Genomic DNA, 21965 nt, shown 5'->3' on the forward strand with positions numbered 1-21965 from the left:
AAATTAGGGCTGTAATCAACCAAAGAAAATCTTGGTCGACTAAAGTCCTGAAATTTTCGACAAAAAATCTACTAAAAATGACGTTAGAAAAAAAAAAAAAGTTAAATTAATTAGCTGCGAACTGTGCGCAGTACTTGGTAGCCTTGTTGATCGCTAAATGAATTATAAATAAACATAAAAAACAAGTAGGCTATTTGCAGTATATTAAATCGTTTTTGACCTAATTATTTTGCACTGAAATGAGTCACACAAGTCTGTCGGCTCTGACAGCGTTGCATCACGTGCACCTGCGCAATATCAGAGCCTGTGATTTCCGAAAATAGTACTGTTTTCAACTAGTGATATCATCACAAGAACTTTTGAGGAATATACAACATAACTTAGACAATTGTTTTTGTCATATGTATTATAATAACTGACAGACACTATCATTTCAGCCGCTCTGTGCAGCTCGCATGAACATAGGAGCTCAGCTTCGCGGGTGAGACACGAATAGACTATTAACTTAAAGCTTTTACTCTTAAACACAAAAGGCACGTCCACTTTAATAAAAAAAAAAATATTTATTAAACAAACCAGATCAAGAGCAGAAACGAAATAAAGCGCATTTAACTGAAAAATAAAGCATAGGCTCAAAACGAATACAAACAGTGGGCACAGCGCAAATTTGCATTCGACTTTTTTTAGAAGAGGACTGACTATGAATTAAACGCTCTCACAATTAAATAAATAATATTCAGCAAACCTTCTAGTAGCCTGCCTACTTTCTTCAATCTGTCTCTCTTCTCCAGTGGGTTGGGCTAATCCAAAAGAAGTGAAAGCAAGGGAGTGTTCTGAAGACAGACTGTTACCTGTGAAACAGGGGTGCTCTGAAAACACCCCCATTAGCAATTAGTGCTTTCCACCTGATGAAATGAACGCGGCAAAACTGATAAAATGAACGCGGCAAAAAATCGACCAATCAGAATTTTGGTCGAGCCAGAACGTATCGACCAATTAATCGACTAATCGACTGGGAGATTACAGCCCTACTGGAAATATGCCATTTTTCCTACATTTCTGCAAAATGTGAAATATGTTGTTCCAGGTACATTTCACAATGCTTTTCAGCATTGCTCTAAGCAATATATATATACATTTTTAATATTATAAGCAAGTTTACCAAGCTAAATATATGGAGCTGGTTATCTGATGCAAACATCAAAATGTATTATTTTACAAGTCATGCATTATTATAGTCTATAATATGCATTGCTTTCAATTTGCTTTTCTGTTTTATCTCGGGATGCCCATGCCAAGGTAACTAGAGAGTACGTCAGCTTCAATTTGGATCCAGCTTCTTACAAAAACTTCAGATAACCCAACACCTATGAAGAGACGACTCCAACTCCTGCGAAGACTTCAGATGACGCAAACTCTGAATCAACATGCACCAATGCAAAATGTTCTATATATTGTAATCATTACGTTCACAACTTGTAATAATTACTTTAATGAGCTCACTTTTTCTGCCTAAAATGTATACATGATGTTAGCTAACTGCGGGATTTGTATATGTACATTTCTGAAATACATTACTTAGACAGAGTCACCTCTGATAACAGATCACTCTAAATTGTAATGTAGACACATGCATTTTCTTTAAAGCTGCTTTGAAACAATATGTATTGTGAAAAGCGCAATACAAATAAATGTGAATTGAAATTTAATTATGGTAAACATTTTTTGAGGTGATAGAATTGTGCAAGGAACCATGCGAAAATAAGACTTTATTTTGAGACAATTTTCCCCTGTAATCAGTTGTTGCCGTTTTAGTGAAATGTATGTATAGGTATGTTTTTGCAGTTTTGTAGAAATGTAGGCAGAGTCACATATTTCCAATGAGCCTTGGTTGCTTATTACAGTACAACATGTCATAAATGCTAATCAAGCATTTAAACAAGCAAAGGTCTCACAAGTTCACAGCCATCAAACATTTCTGTCCATTTCACGATCCATCTGATCGTGACTGTAAAGTGCCCCCGTACGAGAGGAACCACCAGCTTTGATTATCTGAGAAGACATTTAAAGCATCTTTGAGAGGCTTTTAGCATTTTAAGCTCTGAGCTCTGAGGCCTCCAATGCACCTCGGCGAATCTTGCTGTGTGCTTATGAAAGTTTGATGTTGAAATTAGGAGCTTGCCGATCTGACACCTATGCAAGCTGGAGACCGAGCAAAGTGCTGCCAGCCAGAACGGGACGCTTTCTCTCTTCCCCTCCATCTCTGTCTGTTTCTCTGTCTATCTCTCTTCTAAGCTGACAACATCAGAACTGTTTTAACAGGGCTTTAATGGCTGGGCCTTGGAACTCCTCTGAGGCTTCAGAGTAACTGTGAACTTCACCTCTTTCTTATGGGAGATGACATGCCCTCCTTTCTCCGCACAAACACTTTTTCTCTTTTACGCTAACACCAACCCACTGCATACACATTCTGTCACACTCATATTCGTGATGGCTCAGACTCTTTACTGGCGTAAGGATGAGCTGACCTGAGTGGCGTGCCATGGGGTGAATGAGTCCTCTTGTGGCTACCACATTGGTTGCTTGTGGGTGTGCTCATTAGCAGGATGAGACATCATTGTGGCTTCATGGGGGATGTTGTTGCCACACAGACCCTGAGGACCCACAGAGCCCAAAGCTGGCTCTTCTGCTCTGTCTCTCTGGCACTGTTTTGCCCCAGAAGGAAAAGAGGATGAGGAAGGAAGACAGAGAGAGAGAGAGAGAGAGAGAGAGAGAGAGAGAGAGAGAGAGAGAGAGAGAGAGAGAGAGAGAGAGAGAGAAGAGAGAGAGAGGCAGAGGTTAAAGATGCTGGCTATCTATTTAATCCTGGTCTCACAACTCCCCTTTGACCTCTTTTCACACCACTCTATACATTTTTAAATGCACGTAAATTTGCATTTGTTACCCTAAATAGCCTGATCTGATCCTTAAAAGGTTAGTTTACCCAAAAATGAAAACTATCCCATCATTTACTCACCCTCAAGCCATCCTGGATGTACATGACTTTCTTCTTTCAGGCAAACACAATCGGACAATAATCCACACAGGGTTAATAAAGGCCTTCTTAAGTGAAGCGATGCGTTTTTGTAAGAAAAATATCCATAATTATAACTTTATAAACTGTAATCACTAACTTCCGGTAACAACCGTCCGCATGTTCACGAAATAATCGAGTTCCAGCGTATGACGTAGGATGTTTTCTCTTTAAAAATTCTTGTTTTAGACTAATTCATAACCGGTGTTTTGTTTTGCTCTATCCTCTGAAATGTACATATATATTTATATACAATGTAACTTGTTATTAAAATGTTGTATGTGGTTAATGGATGGTTGCTTAAGTTATCAAGTTCCAGTTTAGTTGTACCCAAAAGTGAATATGCATTTTTTTATTTATTTATTAAAAGATTAACACTGTTTATAAACTGTGTGGGTATTTCAAATAAATAATTTATTAAGGGTTCAGCTGACAAAAGTGTTTTGAATGCCTGCTCTGCACTACAAAATTGTCTTTCTCTTACCTCTCAGTGTCGTGCACACTCTCATAGACTCTTTCTGTCTCTCTCTTTAACTTGAACTCTCTTCGCACATGCTAAAACACACACAACACTCACTCTCAGACACACTCACAGAACGCCTGCAGCAGCAGACACTTCTTCCTCTCACAGGAGCTGATGTGCAAAGAGTGTGAATAATCGGCCATGATGCACCATCTCAGGAGGGAGAGTGTGTCCTTCTCATTCAGACACCACAACTCAAGTCCTTGCATCCCCCAACAACCCACACACACTCAATTACATTTCCAGAAACACATCCGCACCACTTTCACACCACAAAACCTCTTATTTATAATGATTTTACAAAATAATCACATTACAGTACAGAGTGTTATATATCCTACAGAGAGCATGAGTAACACTAAAGCAATGTGGGAGAAATTGTATAATGGCCAATATGGCAGCTCTACCAAAATAAAGCCCTGCCTTAAATAAAAGAGCGAAAGTCAAATCATTGCTGTTTGATGATAGCTTCACTGCAACAGCCATAAAGTGTTTGGTGTTATGAAACTTGCGGTCAGCCTTTGCTTTACACTGTACTTGTGCAGTGACTGGACCAACCTGAATTATATAGTTTTTTTTGTGTTATTTGAGCACAAGAAACAGTCTATGATACATTTAATTTCAGTGGTACTAAATGCATGTTCAGTTTTAATAAACAGATTAGCATTAAAGGAGCCGTATGTAAGATTGTGGCCAAAACTGGTACTGCAATCACTTTCAAATTACTGTAGAGCGGTGTATCCCCTCCCCCTCCCCCCTGACTCGAGGTTGCCAGATAGGCTGCAGGATCTTCAGGCCAAAACACAACATGACAACATCAACATCAGTTGAGGGCTGCAACTTCACTTTTAAATGACAATATCCTGGCCGTACTACTGTTGTCAGAGATATAAGTATTTGAAATGAACATGATTTCTTAATGTCTAGTGACATATCAGGGCCATTTTATGATTAATTGAAATATGTTTATTACATACAGCTCCTTTAAATTTAGCATAGCAGTTTGAAAATGAAATGTTTGATGAGTACATGTTCAATATGCATGTCGCCTTTGGCTTTTGGCTTGCTTAGTTGGGGACATTTAATATCCAACAATATTATTGATCTACCTGCACTGATACCATTATACAGTATGAGAACTGAACTGAGCTGGACGATGACATCTCAGTTTTCTCCAGAGCCGCTATATATATATGTATATAAAAATGAAAGTAAATTAATAACTTTTTTACAACAAAAATTAACCATCACTGAACTTACTGAAGCTGGACTATGATGCTATTTTCTTCTAAATCAAACTTTGTTGCATTATTTTCCTGTAATCACTGTAAAGCTGCTTTGAAACAATCTATATTGTAAAAAGCGCTATATAAATAAAGGTGACTTGACTTGACAAAAGATAAGGTTTTAAATTTGTTCTAAAATGTCCCCACATAACAATAGCAACACAGACAAACAATATAGTTCATACCATTTACAGAACTTTTTTTCATGCTGACGAACGATAAAAAAAACTGACAGACAATCAAAATCCACCCCTTATAAGAAACGTTGGTGTGGGCGCTAATATAGTTATCATTATAGTTATGTAGTTATCATTCTTGGTGTGAACAGACCTTAATGCCTTAATATACGCACCACCTACAGTACAACGAACCTACCCTAAATCAAATAGTACCCTAAATCAGATGCAAACACGAGTTAAACACATTTGCTGAAGCAACCATGTCATAGCTTCTTTCTAGCTTGTATTTGAGCTTGTTTATCATGGCTAAGGTTTTTACGTAGCTTGTACCTGCAAATGCAATGCTGTACCAGGTGAGCTACTGAGCAAGTTTACTATGTTAGAAAAGGATGCATAAGACTGATTGTGATGCTAACATCAAAAGGTATTAGTTTACAAATCATGCATCTATCGTAAAAGTGTTTTGAGGCCATAACATAGTATTGTGCAAGGAACCACAGGAAATAGTCTTTATTATCAATAAATATGCACCTGTAATAATTTATGCAAAAGAAAAAGGAATAAAAGTGTTTTGTTTTTTTTACTGCCACAAGTGTTTTTAGAGAATTGAAAAGATACGTTTTTGCAGTTTTGTAGGTATAGAGACATGTAAGTTTGCTTTAAGCTCTATTGACAGCACATGGCCTGCTGTAAATTACCATAGATGATAATGAAATGAGTAGTTGAGCTGAAATCCCTTAGTAAGAACAAAGCAAAAATTCACTGAGAAAAAAGGCACTTAGAATCTACAAATATGAAAAGTGTACAGCAAAATGTACAACTATCACCCTATCTGTTTACTCATGCACCACAGCTCTGTTCACTTTTAAACCACATTCGGTCTCACAGTACAGAAACAAAGTTAAGTGCACTAAAGACATAACAAGCCTTATTACACATTCTGACTGCGGTATTAAAGCTCTCTTTATCCTTCAATCACAGTCACATGCAGGTATTTCAAACAGCAACGTTTATTAAATGACGAGTCGCCGGATGGGACCCATCAGCTTCAATTTATGCAGCTGAGGCTCTAAGCAAATCTATCAGCAGTGATTGGTGAGAGAAAACAATCAGAGGGCGGCCAGAAGCCAAAAGTTCAAACTCTCATGAACTGAACAGCTTTGCAGGATCATTTTTTTCCCTGTCCGTCTGCCCCCTTCCTCTCGCATAGAGGAAATGAGTGTCATCTCGCAGAGATTTACTTCTCAAGCATTTAATATTGCTTCTCTTCTCTTCTCTTCTCTTCTCTTCTCTTCTCTTCTCTTCTCTTCTCTTCTCTTCTCTTCTCTTCTCTTCTCTTCTCTTCTCTTCTCTTCTCTTCTCTTCTCTTCTCTTCTCTTCTCTTCATCACAACAAATTCTTAATTTGTGGGCACGATATCTATATGCATGCAGGGCTTCGTAATACTTGGATAAAAGTCATATTCAGCCCATTTTCCGAATAAATCACTCTTTCTGCAAAACCTTAAACAAGTTCAGGCATTTAGACACCATTTGTAAATCTCATGCACTCTTTTTTGCAAAACTCTAAACACATTCTCACTCACTAAAACAAATTTTGCACTGTGATGCACTGATGTTGCAAAACGGTAAACACAAGTGGCAAAAGTTAAACAAAACTACAACACAGTTGTCATCGTTTACACACAACGACTCAAAATTGTTCACACTTATTTCTAATGATGTGATCAAACCAACTGTACATAATACAAGTCAGTTCAGAGTGCCAAAACTGACTCAAAATGTTGAATGTTGATACCAACAATGGATGGAAACAATACAAGAGGGAGAGAAGGAAGAGTATGTGTATACAGTTTTTTCCAATTGCTAGCACACAAAAATGACATGAATAGCACAATTATTTAAACTGACACACAGAGAGCAAAACCCACACACATTATTTTTACACACATTTTGCAATTCAAAATGGCACTTTTTAAATGCACTGAACACGGTTCTCTGCATTAGACACAATGTTTGCCATTTTAAAACACTGCCATTCAAAATGTCACTACATGAGCTAATTGGCCAATACATGTGCCACCTGGCATAACACCTCAGTGGTTCATTTTTAACACTTCAATCATTTTTCAGTTTACTGTTTTTTGTGAACATATTTTTGTTCAGTCCAATGTAAATATATCTGCTGTGCACATGTTGCACTGACTTGTTAGGTGAAAAAATAAAATAAAATAAATGTTCCAATGTGTGTGTATCTGCAAATATTTCTGTGCATGTGACCAATCTGAAGATTTTTCTACAATTTGAACAATTTTAGTATTATGGCAAAGCATACTAAAGATGAGAGTGCTTTTCGTTATGCCCAACAGTGTGTAGTTGGTTAGACAAAAATCTGATAATATGAATGAAGTGTGTGCCATTTTGTGCAAAAGTTTGATTTTGAATAAACAGACATTCAACATATTCAATATTCAGTACAATACTCTACTTGCAGTACATACAGTAAATCATGTATTCACCTTACTACTGTAAGTTGTCATTACTATACTTTTTACATAATTGCTAAATTTGTTTACTTTGTTGCAATATATTTTTTCTGTAACTGCATGCTTTGGATTCTTTGTTCTTAATGTAGTGTGTAATGAATGATCTATATAGTGTTTATAATTTTGACTCGCTGTGTGTATGATCTGAAAGCATTGTTTGATTTTGAGCACAGTTTGAGGCAATTGTTTGATTTTGCCAGAAGAGTAAGAGGTACCCTGAATGTGGATTGAAAATTTGGTTTTGCATTTAAGGTTTTGAGAAAGTGAGTGATGGTTTCTAGAATTGTGTTTTAGCAATTCAGAAAAACTCTAATGCAGCGCTTTAGCGTCTTTATCGGGAGAAAGCAACGAGCATGGAGCGGAAAGGGCTTAAATGAAGCGCGTTTGTCTCTGGATCAAAATAATAGAGGACGTTGCGGAAAGATCATTACCGTAAAAGACCCTGAGCGCTAGTAATGTGTACCACTCCGTTGTTTTGGGCCTGTTTACACCTGGTCACGTTCATGCGTTTTCTCTGATCGGATAGCTGAAGACCAGGTGTAAGTGCCCTCCGATACGCATTTGCGATGGATTTAAAACAGATGGATCAAACCACATCAGGAGGAGGTCTGGGCCGAAAATCTAAATGCATGTGGTTGTTGAAACTACATATGTAAATTTTACTCCTCCCAACAATGCAAAAAAAATAAATAAACATGTGTGAGCGTGTTATAGGCTATATGACATGTTATAGCCCAGCCTGATCTCATGAAATGCATCTATATAACATGCATTGTATTTATCGTGCAATTTATACGCGAAAATTTGTTTTCGCGTGCAAACTACTGCAAATAAAACTGAAAGTAAGGCCCAACACGGATGGAATTGAGTCATAAAAAACAGAATTTACTGTATAACACGGAATTTAACAGACTGATTGATTCATGTGCTTGGAACACGTAGTTACAATGTCTTCGACTCCACTTGAAGAGCACATAAACACAGCAGTAAAGTGACTCTCCTTCACCAGGAATGAGGAAGCTACTTTACGGACACTCCTGTTTTACACACGTCACTCAAACACAGAAGCAGGAAACTATTTCAACAGTTCAGGGAAACTGAAACTGAATTATTGTTGAGCCGTTGTGTGTTTGTGTCTCTCTGTATTCATGCAGTAAAATGGCAGAAGCCAGAATTTCTCAGGATGAGTTCACGTGTCCAGTGTGTCTGGATCTCCTGAAGGATCCAGTGACCATCCACTGTGGACACAGTTACTGTAAGATCTGTATTACAGGCTGCTGGGATCAGGAGGATGAGAAGAGAGTCTACAGCTGCCCTCAGTGCAGACAGACCTTCAGTCCAAGACCTGCTTTAGCTAAAAACACCATTCTGGCTGAAATGGTGGAGAAACTGAAGAAGACTAAACTTCCTGCTGACTGTTATGCTGGAGCTGGAGACGTGGAGTGTGACGTCTGTACTGGAAGAAAATGCAAAGCCGTCAAGTCCTGTCTGGTGTGTCAGGAATCCTACTGTCAAACTCATTTTGACCGTCATGAGGAATTTCACTTTCGTAAGCCACACAAAGTAATTGATGCCACTGGACGACTGCAGGACATGATCTGCCGTGAACATGAGAAAGAGCTAGAAATGTATTGTATTACTGATCAACAATGCATTTGTGTGTGGTGTAAGGAGTGTGAACATAAAACCCACAACACTGTATCAACTATAGCACAGAGGATAGTGAAACAGGTATGAAGTGAGAGGGATTGATCACGCAGAAATTATAGTGCTGTCTTCATTTACTCACTCATTTACTCATGTTGTTCCAAATCGGTTTTGCTTACTTTCTGTTGTGGACTGTAAAAGATGGTATTTTGAAGAATGTCTCCAATTGTAGTCTATACATAGAAAGTCAATGAGGTACAAAAGTTTTAAGCTCCAAATAGAAGAAAAAAGCATAAGTAATCTAATCAACTAGTGGTTCAAAAAATAAGTATGCTTACGTATATTGACATGCACTTTTAGTGTACTTTTAAAAACTTGTACTTGCGGATAATATAATATTAAGTGCATTTAAATATATAAGTGCATTTAAAGAGAGTAAACTTTCAAAACTGTTTCATAAGTACACTTTATAAAGTAAACTTTTTATAATGTAAAGTTTTACTTTAAAGTACATTTTAATATAAAAAAAACAAATAAAAAAAAAACAAGGAACTCCCGCACACTATCAATACTTGCAAATGAGTATCAATGTTTCGGTCTCACAACCTTCATCAGGCATATTATTTTAACATAATTAATATTTCAATTTAACTCAATAGAATTATGAAATTGCATTATATTCATAAATCCTACTTCAAAAAGTCACTCTTAAATTCAGCTAATTGCTTTAAATTAAATTTTAATCTATACCACATTGTAATTTAACAGTAATTAACATGCAATTACGTGTCTGAAAACATCCGTTCAGTTCGCACTTATTTCAAAATTATATTCTTTTAAATAATATTATTCCCATAATAAGTACACTTTTTAAAAGTATGATACTTTTAAAATAGCCAAATTTTGATCCACCAATCAAATCAAATCATTGATCAACTCATGTATGTGGAGCAAATCAAATATGATGACATCAACAACATCAAACTTCTCTGGTGTTTGTGTCATGACATCATGATGTTTAGTCATGTGACTGTGACGTGCAAAAACCAATGAGGTTTGATGTTATTGACGTGTCACCACCTATTATTTGTCCTCTGTAAACAGCTGAGACATTCTTCAAAATATCTTCTGTTGTGTCTCACAATAGACAGAAAGTCATACAGGTTTGGAGTGACATTATGTAGTAAATTATGATACTAATGAAATAAAACTAGGCACTGATGAAATACTACAGACATTCATTTCAGGAAACCATGATTCAGTGGTTTAAACCAGACAGTAAAAACTTACCATGCAAGACCTTTACCCACTTTACCAATTCTGGATTCATGTTGCTTTAATGTTTGTGTGCTAGTAGTTTTATGTGTCATTTCCTGTAATTGGTTTGTCCTCCAGAAACAGCTGAAGGAGACGCAGATGAAGATCCGTCAGAGAATCCAGCAGAGACAGAAAGATATTCAGCAGCTGAGAGAGGCTGTGGAGTCTCATAAGGTGAGTCTGGAGAAGAAGAGAAGTTTGAGACGTCTCAGTTTGGACTCGTCTCGTCTCAGTCCTGCTGAAGCCACTATGTGATTGTGATGTGTGTCGTGACAGTGTTCTGCACAGACAGCAGTGTTGGACAGTGAGAGGATCTTTACTGAGCTCATCCGCTCCATTGAAAGAAGCCGCTCTGAGGTCACACAGCGGATCAGAGATCAGGAAAAGACTGCAGTGAGTCGAGCTGAAGAACGACTGGAGCGACTGGAGCAGGAGATCAATGATCTGAGGAAGAGAGACGCTGAGCTGGAGCAGCTTTCACACACACACAATCACGTCCATTTCCTGCAGGTAACAGAGATCTAGAAGAACAGGATCATAGTGGACTTGAGCAAGATCCTGCTATGACAGAGAAACATTTCATGAGAGTGGAATGAGCCGTTGACTGAGATGTTGTCAGGAATTCAGTCAGATTCAGTCAAGTGTTGTGTTATCATATAACCATCCGTCAGACTCTCAGCTGATCATCTTCTGTTTAAAGAGATGATACTTACAAAGCCCTGGGAAATTTACAATTAAATATTAAAGGGATAGTTCACCCAAAAATTTAAATTAGCCCATTATTTACTAACCCCTTACACAAATGCATCGCTTCGCTTCAGAAGGCCTTTATTTTCAACAATTGTCTCCGAATTGGGTCAGGTGATCTTCAAAGCTGATAGGATTGATTTTTATTTCCATAACTGTTTACCTCTAACACATTGATGAATTTGTCCATGAAGACTCCAAACTGAAAGTGAGGCTGCATATTAAAAATACTTATAAAAACCAAACAAAACCTGAACTTGGGATCCTTAAGAGTCCTTGTGAAGTTTCAGTGCCACTAACCAGTCAAAAGTTACATATGATGGTCAATCTACTCGTTGCCTTTGAACTGCTTTTCCTCAAATCTTCGAAACATGCAAATGTTTTAACATCCAAACCACCTGGAGAGTTCACACATAGTCCCTTGTGAAGTGTGCTTAATTGAATGTGCACTTGTAGTTAATTATTTCGAAAACTTACAAATATATATATTTTTTAAAACTGGACTTGCAGATAATTAAATATTATTGAAATAAAAGCACACTTTAAAATATACACTTTTATGACTATTGTCACGGTTTAGCAGAGGTAGACAGCAAGACGAAGAAGATAAATGCAAAAGACATTACTAACAAATTAAACAGTGTGAGAACTGTTTTTAACACACTTTAAGTAGACTTTTAAAAAGCGCACTCTGTAATAATGTCAAACTAAAAGTTTTAATTTGTACATTTTAAATCATTATGTTAAATAATCTTATGTCATGTTTTAAAGAAGTGCACTTATTTTGATGTGTTGACTAACATACACTGTTAGACATTTTATCGTATTTTTGCGGTAACTTACTGGCAGCACTATTGCCAGTAAGTTACTGTAAGTTCCCCTTTACAGTAGCTTACCTGTAAATGTGTTTTACGGTAAGATGCCCTTACCGCAATTTAATTTTACAGTAAGATGCCCTTACCGCAATTAAATTTTACAGTATGATGCCCTTACCGCAATTAAATTTTACAGTAAGATGCCCTTACCGCAATTTAATTTTACAGTATGATGTCCATACTGCAATTTCATTTTACAGTATTACAGCCCATTTTACACTATTTTATTATTTATATTTTACATGAATGCTATTGAATTTAATAAATTCCAAAAAAGCGACTTGAGTCCATGTACATCAGCATATTCTTTATTCACTCTCACAATCAATTACATCCATTTTATTTATTTATTGTGATGCAACATTAGGCAAGGCAGTTTTATTTATATAGCACGTCATACACTTTGGCAATTAAAAGTGCTTTACACAGCAAGGAATTAAAAAGTGCCCCTATTATGGATTTTTGAAAATGACCTTTCATGTAGTGTGTAACAGCTCTAAGGCCTCGTTTACAAGTGAAATGTAACCCAATTCAGATTTTTTGCTCATATGTGACACAGATCGGATGTGTTCTATGACAGTGTAAACAGAAAAAAAAACACATGCATTCAGATATTTCGAGATCGGTTTCAGGCCTCATTCATATGTGAAAATAAATCAGATATAAATCGGATATGTGACGGATGGCCTGTCGAAACGTTGTGTCGTCGCAGGAGAGGAATGTGGACAAACGCAATAAAAACTAACAAAAATAACAACTTTATTCCACTATTCATTTCCTTCTCTCTGGGCCTCGAGTTAGTTCACGTAGTATAACTGTGTTGTACGTCACACGTAGGCTCACTATTGGCTGACGCTGGTCATGTGTGTGATGCGGGTGACGTACAATACAGAAGCGCTGCGCAGTTATACTACGTGAACTAACTCGAGGCCCATAGAGAAGGAAATGAATTGTGGAATAAAGTCGTTATTTTTTGTTTGTTTTTTGCGCACAAAAAGTATTCTCGTCGCTTTATAAACTTAAGATTGAGCCACTGGAGTCACTTGGACTATATTAACGATGTCTTTAATACATTTTCTGGGCCAGCAAGTTATAATGTCTTAGAAGCCTATGGAGGAGTGAGCCAGCTCTCAGATTTAATCAAAAATATCTTAATTTGTGTTCCGAAGATGAACGAAGGTCTTACGGGGTTGGAACAACATGAGGGTGAGTAATTACTGACAGAATAAAAATTTTTGGGTGAACTAACCCTTTAAATACCTATGCTAATCACTTTGTGGGCCACGATTATCTATAACTGTGTCTATTAATGCAGTGTATCACTGAGAAACGTCCTGCTTGTGTCGTCCTTGTGATGGAGGTTCGGGTTGAATAACTAGTTCTTCTATGGCGTCATTTTTTAGTCAAAAGTTATGAGCGTGTAAGACATGCTCACGAGCACATTATGTTATTTCACACGCGCAAAAATGAACCTTCAGCTGGCATGATAAAAGTACTCGCGCACAAATTCAACAACCGAGAGGTGTACAAGTAGCTGCGAGCGAGTGCCTGGCATACTCTCATAGGTTAACTCTGCTTGTACAGTGGAATCCTGCTTGCGCGCAGCGGGCTTCTGCTCGCGGAGTGCTGTTTTGCTCGCGCAGTGGATTTCTGCTCGCTCAGCTGATTTCTGCTCGCTCGAGTCTACATGACTTTTGACAATTTGGGGGCGGAAACCAAGGAGGGCACTGACCCTCTTATGATTGGTCACTTTCATCATGGAAAATCTTGGGAAATCCTAACCCCGCCCACCTTCTGACGCAGCACACGTCACTCAGCTCGCTCTGCTACTCCAGCTATCTCTGTGTATATTTTAGACAACGAAATATGTGATAAAACACCATACTAACTATTTTCGTTTTCATTTAAAGAAATCTTAAACATGATAGCCACACAAATGTGGTTCAGGCAACGCGTATTGATTATATTCACTGCACATAACGTTTGCCTATTTATAAAAAAACTAAATATAAAACACAAACCTGCCTCTTTTCGTTTTAAATATAATATAAAACCATTAAACATTTTAATATGGTCCAGGCAATATGTGCATTTGTACCAAACAACAGATTTTGCAGTAAACAACAATTTTTTACATACAATTATTACAATTTAAAATGACAAAACTCAACCCAGTCTCTATTTGTTAAATTTCAGTTTTTATCAATAATAGCCATAATATTTTTTAAAAAGCGCTGACTTTGTATGTTTGACTGAATTGTTTGCTTTATTTGTATAGCTTCTTATAAAAGGTATAAGAAGCTATACAAATAAAGCAAACAATTCAGTCAAACATACAAAGTCAGCGCTCTAATCTAACCATACAACGGTAAAGATAAATAGCTTATATGTATAGCTTTATTTGTATAGCTTCTTATACCTTTTACTTATACTTTTATAATGGCTAATATTGATAAAAACTGAAATTTAACAAAAAGAGACTGGGTTGAGTTTTGTCATTTTAAATTGTAATAATTGTATGTAAAAATTTTAAAAACTGTAATGTTGTTTACTGCAAAATCTGTTGTTTGGTACAAATGCACATATTGCCTGGACCATATTAAAATGTTTAATGGTTTTATATTATATTTAAAACGAAAAGAGGCAGGTTTGTGTTTTATATTTAGTTTTTTTATAAATAGGCAAACGTTATGTGCAGTGAATATAATCAATACGCGTTGCCTGAACCACATTTGTGTGGCTATCTAAGATTTCTTTAAATGAAAACGAAAATAGTTAGTATGGTGTTTTAGTATGGTGTTTTATCACATATTTCGTTGTCTAAAATATACACAGAGATAGCTGGAGTAGCAGAGCGAGCTGAGTGACGTGTGCTGCGTCAGAAGGTGGGCGGGGTTAGGATTTCCCAAGATTTTCCATGATGAAAGTGACCAATCATAAGAGGGTCAGTGCCCTCCTTGGTTTCCGCCCCCAAATTGTCAAAAGTCATGTAGACTCGAGCGAGCAGAAATCAGCTGAGCGAGCAGAAATCCACTGCGCGAGCAAAACAGCACTCCGCGAGCAGAAGCCCGCTGCGCGCGAGCAGGATTCCACTGTACAAGCAGAGTTAACCTATGAGAGTATGCCAGGCGCTCGCTCGCAGCTACTTGTACACCTCTCGGTTGTTGAATTTGTGCGCGAGTACTTTTATCATGCCAGCTGAAGGTTCATTTTTGCGCGTGTGAAATAACATAATGTGCTCGTGAGCATGTCTTACACGCTCATAACTTTTGACTAAAAAATAACGCCATATTCTTCCAGTGTTTCATTATTGGATTCGCGTTCGGATATGGTAAAATCGATGTCATTGTTCGTTACTGTGTTTAGTTTACGATGTAGGAAGCCTCAGGACAGCTGATGTTGTTATGGCAATGGGTGTTTTTGTTTAAGACACGCCACTGTACGCAGTAAACCAATCACAACAGACTGAGCTGTCTGGCCAGTAGCATGTGGAAAGGAGGGATTTAGAGAGATTGATTCATCTGACGAGCCGTTTAAGAATCTTTGAAAAATGTGGTGATGTGCAAATGTATATTATGAGAAAGTTTTTTTTTACTTTGATGCACGTAAACCTGTTGTAGGTAAGTGTTGTAGTAAATAGGATAATAGGGGCACTTTAAAACAGTTATAAAAACAATAAAAAAAATGTACAGTTATAAAATGAATTAAAAGAGTAAAAAGATAATACATAGATAAACTTCTCATCTGGCAATACACCGGTGTATCATATTTTTCACAACTCCCAGTTTTACTCTGAGATTTTCCCATGGTGATTACACTGTGTCTGTGGTGTTCTTGCGGCATGCCTATAAGAAAACAACGTATCCAAAAAAAAACAGATTTTTCCCTAAAATCGTACATGAGAAGCTCTAGGACTGACTCACGGGGTAACCTCGGGTTCCCTGCCCCATCAGTCCGCACCCCAAAAGATTTGTCCGGAAGCTCTAGGAATGGAATCGATCCAGTCCGCACCCCACAGAACCTCGAGTTTAATTACACGTCAAACCCACTACTTCACCACAGACAGAGGTCATCAGCATGGTTTCATCTCTCAGTTTCCCCAATTAAGTAATTTATGTTTGTCTCTTACCCAATTCGCAGTGCCATTTGAGTTCAGTTTAGAATCAAAAGGAGGATGCAAAAAGAGAACTGAATTCATAACAAATCAAAGCAGGGATCATGACAATACGCAAAAAAGCATCCCAGTTGGTCTTGACTGGCCTCCATACCGGTAAACCACTGATGGCTGATCTGAAAAAAACAACAAACAAACAAAAAAAACCCAGAAAAAATTTGTGAGAAATGGTTGAGTTTGGAGTTTTGGAGTTTATTTAATCTAAATTTGTTCATGGACAGATGAGGAATCAACTTGTGCAACAGCAGTTATTACCAGTCGAGTTAGTTTAAATAGTATAGCTTTATTGCACATCCCTTGTTAGGGAACTCTATTAATTGCCTGAATGTACAATTACGTTAAAGGTACACTGAGTAACTTTATGGCCCTTCAAACTTAAATCTGAAATAGAAAGCTTTTGTAACATTACAAATGTTCTTACTGTCACTTTAAGTCAATTTAATGCATCCTTGTCGAATTCAAGTATTAATTTCATTCAACAACCAAAAAAATACAAATAAAAAAATACTGACTGAACAGTAGTGCTTTATATTTCAGATAAATGCTGTTCTTTTGAACTTTTTATTCAAAGAATCCTGAAAAAAAAGGTGTACAACTGAAAATAATCAGAAATGTTTCTTGATTCACACAAGTGCTCCTAAAAAAAGTTATGCTGCAAGTACTGCAAGTTATGTTACAATATGTTAATCACATAATGCATCTGATAGTTAGTCAAAACATGCTTACAAAGCCAAAGATGCTCAGTGCTGAGGCTCTTTATAAAAGAGCCTTCGGCTGTAGTAAGCTCCTGTTGACACAGGGAAAAGAGAGAAATAGAAGAAACATTATTTTCAGCAATGATTATTGGTAAATGACTATATGTTATGAACATGATAAATGACAGATCTAGGACTACTGCTAGATTGATCAATCAGACGACAGTTTTACCAATAATTGGCATAGAATTTAAACAACATATTTTGCAACATATTTTGAATATTTTTCAATTAGTCTGCCTTTACATTGTTTTAAATGCATTACTATTTTAACATGTCATATTTCGGTCCTGTGCAGAGTGAATTCAATCCAGCATTTATACGTAACGTTAGCTGTAACATCTCTTACTACATCGTGTCTACACTTTGTTAATTAAGAGTTTTCGCCAGCCTGCATAATTCGGCACTGAATAAAAACTCCTGCACGCGAAAACAAATAAGCACAAATATGCACTGGAGCGTTTGGTTTGGCAAATCTGTTTCGCCAATATATTATAACAGTATCAAAGTAGCAATCTCTTGCTTGTGTTTGAACCGGGCCTGGGGCAGAGAGAGCGCGAGAGAGTGCCTTTGAGAAAACGCGCTAGGCCTAACGTTACTTCAAAACGCATTTAACTGACGAGTAAAATATGCCATAACTGGTCGTAAAAAGGACAGAAAACCTTTGTTTGTATAAATATTAGATTGGTCCATCTACTGGAATAAGCAGTCAGTCAATTCTATGGCATTTAATGGGATATTAAAGCGGCAGTTTCGAGGAAAATTAGACTGTCCTGTGAGCTGTTATTAAAAGCCTATTCGTACTTTCTTCATAAATGTAGCTATATTTAATTAGTATTGGTAATGGTTTACTTTGTAAAAGTAACTTATAAAACAAATTTGTTCAGTAAAAAGTACTTACCTCAGAAAAAAACCCAGCTGGCGTCTAGCGATCCACTCTCTCTCAGCAGGGACGTCCGTTATGAGCGCGCAGTCGACACATGACGTCACACAAACCTCAGTTTACATTCTGCCAGGTTGTTGCGCGGGCTTTGCAACAATTTAAATTTTGTGAGGTGTAAGCAAAGTTTATATATATATATAGGCCTATATATATATATATATATAAAGTTTATATTAATTTAAAATAAAATAAAAATACATTTATATCATTTATAATGCCTGTATGGGAACCAGTTGTGAATTTTTGTATATGTATATAAACATCCAGTGTTTGCATAGCTTAAAAATGAGAATGCAGATTCATGATTTTCATCTGCAGAACAAGATGGGGGGAAAAATATAAAACATTATCATATGATATTTTAATATGCCTAAAACTTAAATACAATATGCATATACAAATAAAAAAAAATCTGTCTTCTTCATTTACAGTAGCACTACTGCTTTTGCGTCAACAGTAAAGTACTGTAAATTCCATATACAGTAATTTACTGTAGATTTCATAAAAATACCCATAATGCAGTGCATATTACAGTAGTTAACCGTAAATAATATAAGTGGTATTTTACTGGGCTTTTTTGCGGTAAGTAACTGTAAAATTACGGCAAAGTCTAACAGTGTACTAAAGCTCAAAGTACTTGATTATAATTAAAACTGTTGTGTATTCAATACTATATTTGAAATTAAACAAATAAGTTTCAATAGAAATTACATTAAAGTATATTTTAGTTTATCATAAATGCTGGTCATATATATTAAGTGTCAAATACTAGAGATTGTAGCATTAAATAATGAATATGAGAAGAATGTGGCTGATTGTGTGAAAGTGCTGGATTGAGGCGAGTTAAAGTGAAGTCAAGTAAACAAGAACTGCACAGATCTGATAGTAGTGCAGGTTATTAGCTGAAGTGTGGAGCGGATGAATTTTAATTTCTGTTTTCTGTAGAGTTTCCAGTCTCTCTCAGCACCTCCTGAATCTACAGACGAACCCGATGTTCCCTTCAGTTCTCTCTCCTCTTTTGATGGCATGAGAGAGTCTGTCCGTCACCTGATAGACAAACTGGAGGATTTCTGTAAAGAGGAGATCAAGAAGATCTCAGACGGAGGTAAAGTCCTGCACCTCGTTTATACAGATGTGGGTAGAAAGATCCTAAATCTGAACGTACAACAGTTTCCGAAATATTCATACGATTTATAAAACGTCCATTTGCACAAAAATGACCTTAAATGCATCTCAGTTCATAAATCACAGTTCATCTTAAATTCAAGTGCAATGTGAACAAGTGCATCAAATCCACCTACAGAACAGCCACAAATATCCCTTGATGATTCAGAAATACAGAACTTGTCATCATGGAACAATTGTTTATACACATGACGAAGGATAAAATCCATGGATTTTAAGATTAATCCGATATCTGTGTTTTATAAATCAGGGCCCAGGAGATTCATCTGCTCTCAGAAATTAGATCATACAACATCATATTAGAAATGTCTCAGAAATTAATTAATTTCTTCACGCTGTTCATGTCTGTTTATTTCCTCAGTCACTTTCACTAACATGAATCCCAAGACCAGGAACGACTTCCTACAACGTGAGTCTCTAAGACAACAAGCAGAAAAAACTCACTGAATGTGTTCATGTTTTTGATGTAGAAGGAGAAATAAATCGTGATATAAGAGTTTTAGAATTGATCATGTAAATAATGATTTACACAGGATATTTGGTCAGCTGTACTCTGCTAATACATTGAACATTGATTCATGAAGAGTTCAGATACATTAAAAGATCAGATAGGTTCATAATTCCTGTTTCTGATGTGTTTTCGCTCCATCAGATTCCCATCAGCTCACTTTGGATCTGAACACAGTGAATAAACTCCTCCATCTCTCTGAGAGGAACAGAGTGATTTCTGACACTGGCACAAAGCAGCCGTATCCTGATCATCCAGACAGATTTGATTGTTATTCTCAGGTGTTGTGTAGAGAGAGTGTGTGTGGACGCTGTTACTGGGAGATTGAGTGGACTGGGAGTCGTGTGTATATATCATTGTCATATAAGAGCATCAGCAGGAAGGGACTGGGAAATGAGCGTTGGTTTGGAGGTAATGATCAGTCCTGGTGTTTGGACTGCTCTTCCTCCAGCTACTCATTCAGACACAATAACATACGCACTGATATCCCTGCATTGTCCTTCAGCAGAAGAATAGGAGTGTATGTGGATCACAGTGCAGGAACTCTGTCCTTCTACAGCATCTCTGACACAATGAGCCTCATCCACACAGTCCAGACCACATTCACTCAGCCGCTCTATCCTGGGTTTGCTGTTGGTTCTCGATCATCAGTGAAACTGTGTTGATGTTTCAGAATAGATTGTAGAGATTTTACCCATAATATTTTGAGCTGCACGATAAATCAGTAACAGTGAGATACAGAGACTTTTATTTCAAGTCAGTTCAGAGTGCCAAACTGACTCAAAATGTTGCACTGAATGTTGATACCAACAATGGATGGAAACAATAAGAGGGAGAGGAGGAAGAGTATGTGTATAAAAGGTGGTGAACAATGAGGAAGAGGATGGGGACGAGAAAGAGCAAGGTGTGGAGAGTGTTGTCGAGCCTGGATCTGGCTATAGGGTTTTTCCCTTTGCCTGCAGAGATGACATTCTCTGGCCGGACCAACATGAAGACATGATGCTGAAGCAGAATCAATCTCTCACTGATCTTGATTTTGTGTACTGTAACATGCTTTTCATTTAGAGTTTTTTACTGTAACCTTTTTGGCTTTTCCAGTTAGGTCACTGTATTTTCACAGTATGCAAGTGCTGAATATACAGACATTCAATACTATTCAATATTCAGTACAATACTATACTTGCAGTGCATACAGTTGTACTAAGTTGTCATTACTATACTTTTTTACGTAATTGCAAAATTAGTTTTTTTTTCTTTTTTTCTGTGACTGCATGTTTTGGATTTTGTGCTCTCCATTTTTTTGATAGTGTCTAATGAATGATCTATAGTGTTTAGAATTTTGACTTGCTGTGCATATGATATGAAAGCATTGTTTGATTATGAGCACAGACAATGGTTTTGAGGCAATTGTTTGATTTTGCCCGAAGAGTCAGAGGTTCTCTGAATGTGGCTGGAAAATTTGGTTTTGAGTTTAAGGTTTTGAGAAAGTGAGTGATGGTTTCAAGAAATATGTTTTAGCAATTCAGAAAAAAACCTGTAATTCTTTCTTAATACAATAAGTAAATTAGTTTGTGGACATTGTTTTATCTTGACTTTGGAGTAAACTGGGTTGTATTTGCGTGTGTGTGTGTGTGTGTGTGTGTGTGTGTGTGTGTGTGTGTGTGTGTGTGTGTGTGTGTGTGTGTGTGTGTGTGTGTGTGTGTGTGTGTGTGTGTGTGTGTGTGTGTGTGTGTGTGTGTGTGTGTGTGTGTCACTAATTTGTGCTCATCAGCCTGATGATGATTGTAACTGCTCTCATATCCTCCATGTGCTGTGGAATTATGAAATGCAATTGGCTGTTGATGGTTAGTGCAAGGTCTGTGATGATAGGCCTAATCAGAGGCATGTGCCTCTAGAAATCGTAACTTCATTCACACTGACCTCTGCATTTCAAATGTGCTTGTGTTTATTGTCAAGGATATTTGTGTGCACATATGTTGATCATTTTTAAATTCCCAAATGGATCCCGCTAAACTTTGCCTTGCATTGTTATAAAATGGAAAAGCCCCAATACCCTTCAGCCTTTCACATTGTTTCTCACACTCTGCTTTAAAACAATTGCTTGCAAAACCATTTCTAACTGTTGTGAAACAAGAAACAAAGCAAACATTTTGACACAATTCTACTTGCACAAGTCAATGAAACCCTCTCACATGCTTTCTAAACTTG

General features: G+C 37.0%; 1 protein-coding gene across 1 annotated transcript; it reads left to right on the plus strand.

The window, feature by feature from the left end:
* The first annotated feature begins 8669 nt into the window (after window positions 1-8669).
* LOC309498533 (tripartite motif-containing protein 16-like protein) lies at window positions 8670-21325 on the plus strand. The gene is made up of 6 exons (XM_082169302.1): window positions 8670-9337; window positions 10649-10744; window positions 10847-11080; window positions 19010-19169; window positions 19611-19658; window positions 19902-21325. Exons 1-6 carry the CDS (start codon window positions 8765-8767, stop codon window positions 20420-20422), a joined length of 1632 nt encoding a protein of 543 aa, XP_082025428.1. The 5' UTR covers window positions 8670-8764; the 3' UTR covers window positions 20423-21325.
* Window positions 21326-21965: the final 640 nt, after the last annotated feature.

This window comes from Leuciscus leuciscus, assembly GCF_965113295.1.
Source record: "Leuciscus leuciscus genome assembly, chromosome: 5".
Lineage (NCBI taxonomy): Eukaryota > Metazoa > Chordata > Actinopteri > Cypriniformes > Leuciscidae > Leuciscus > Leuciscus leuciscus.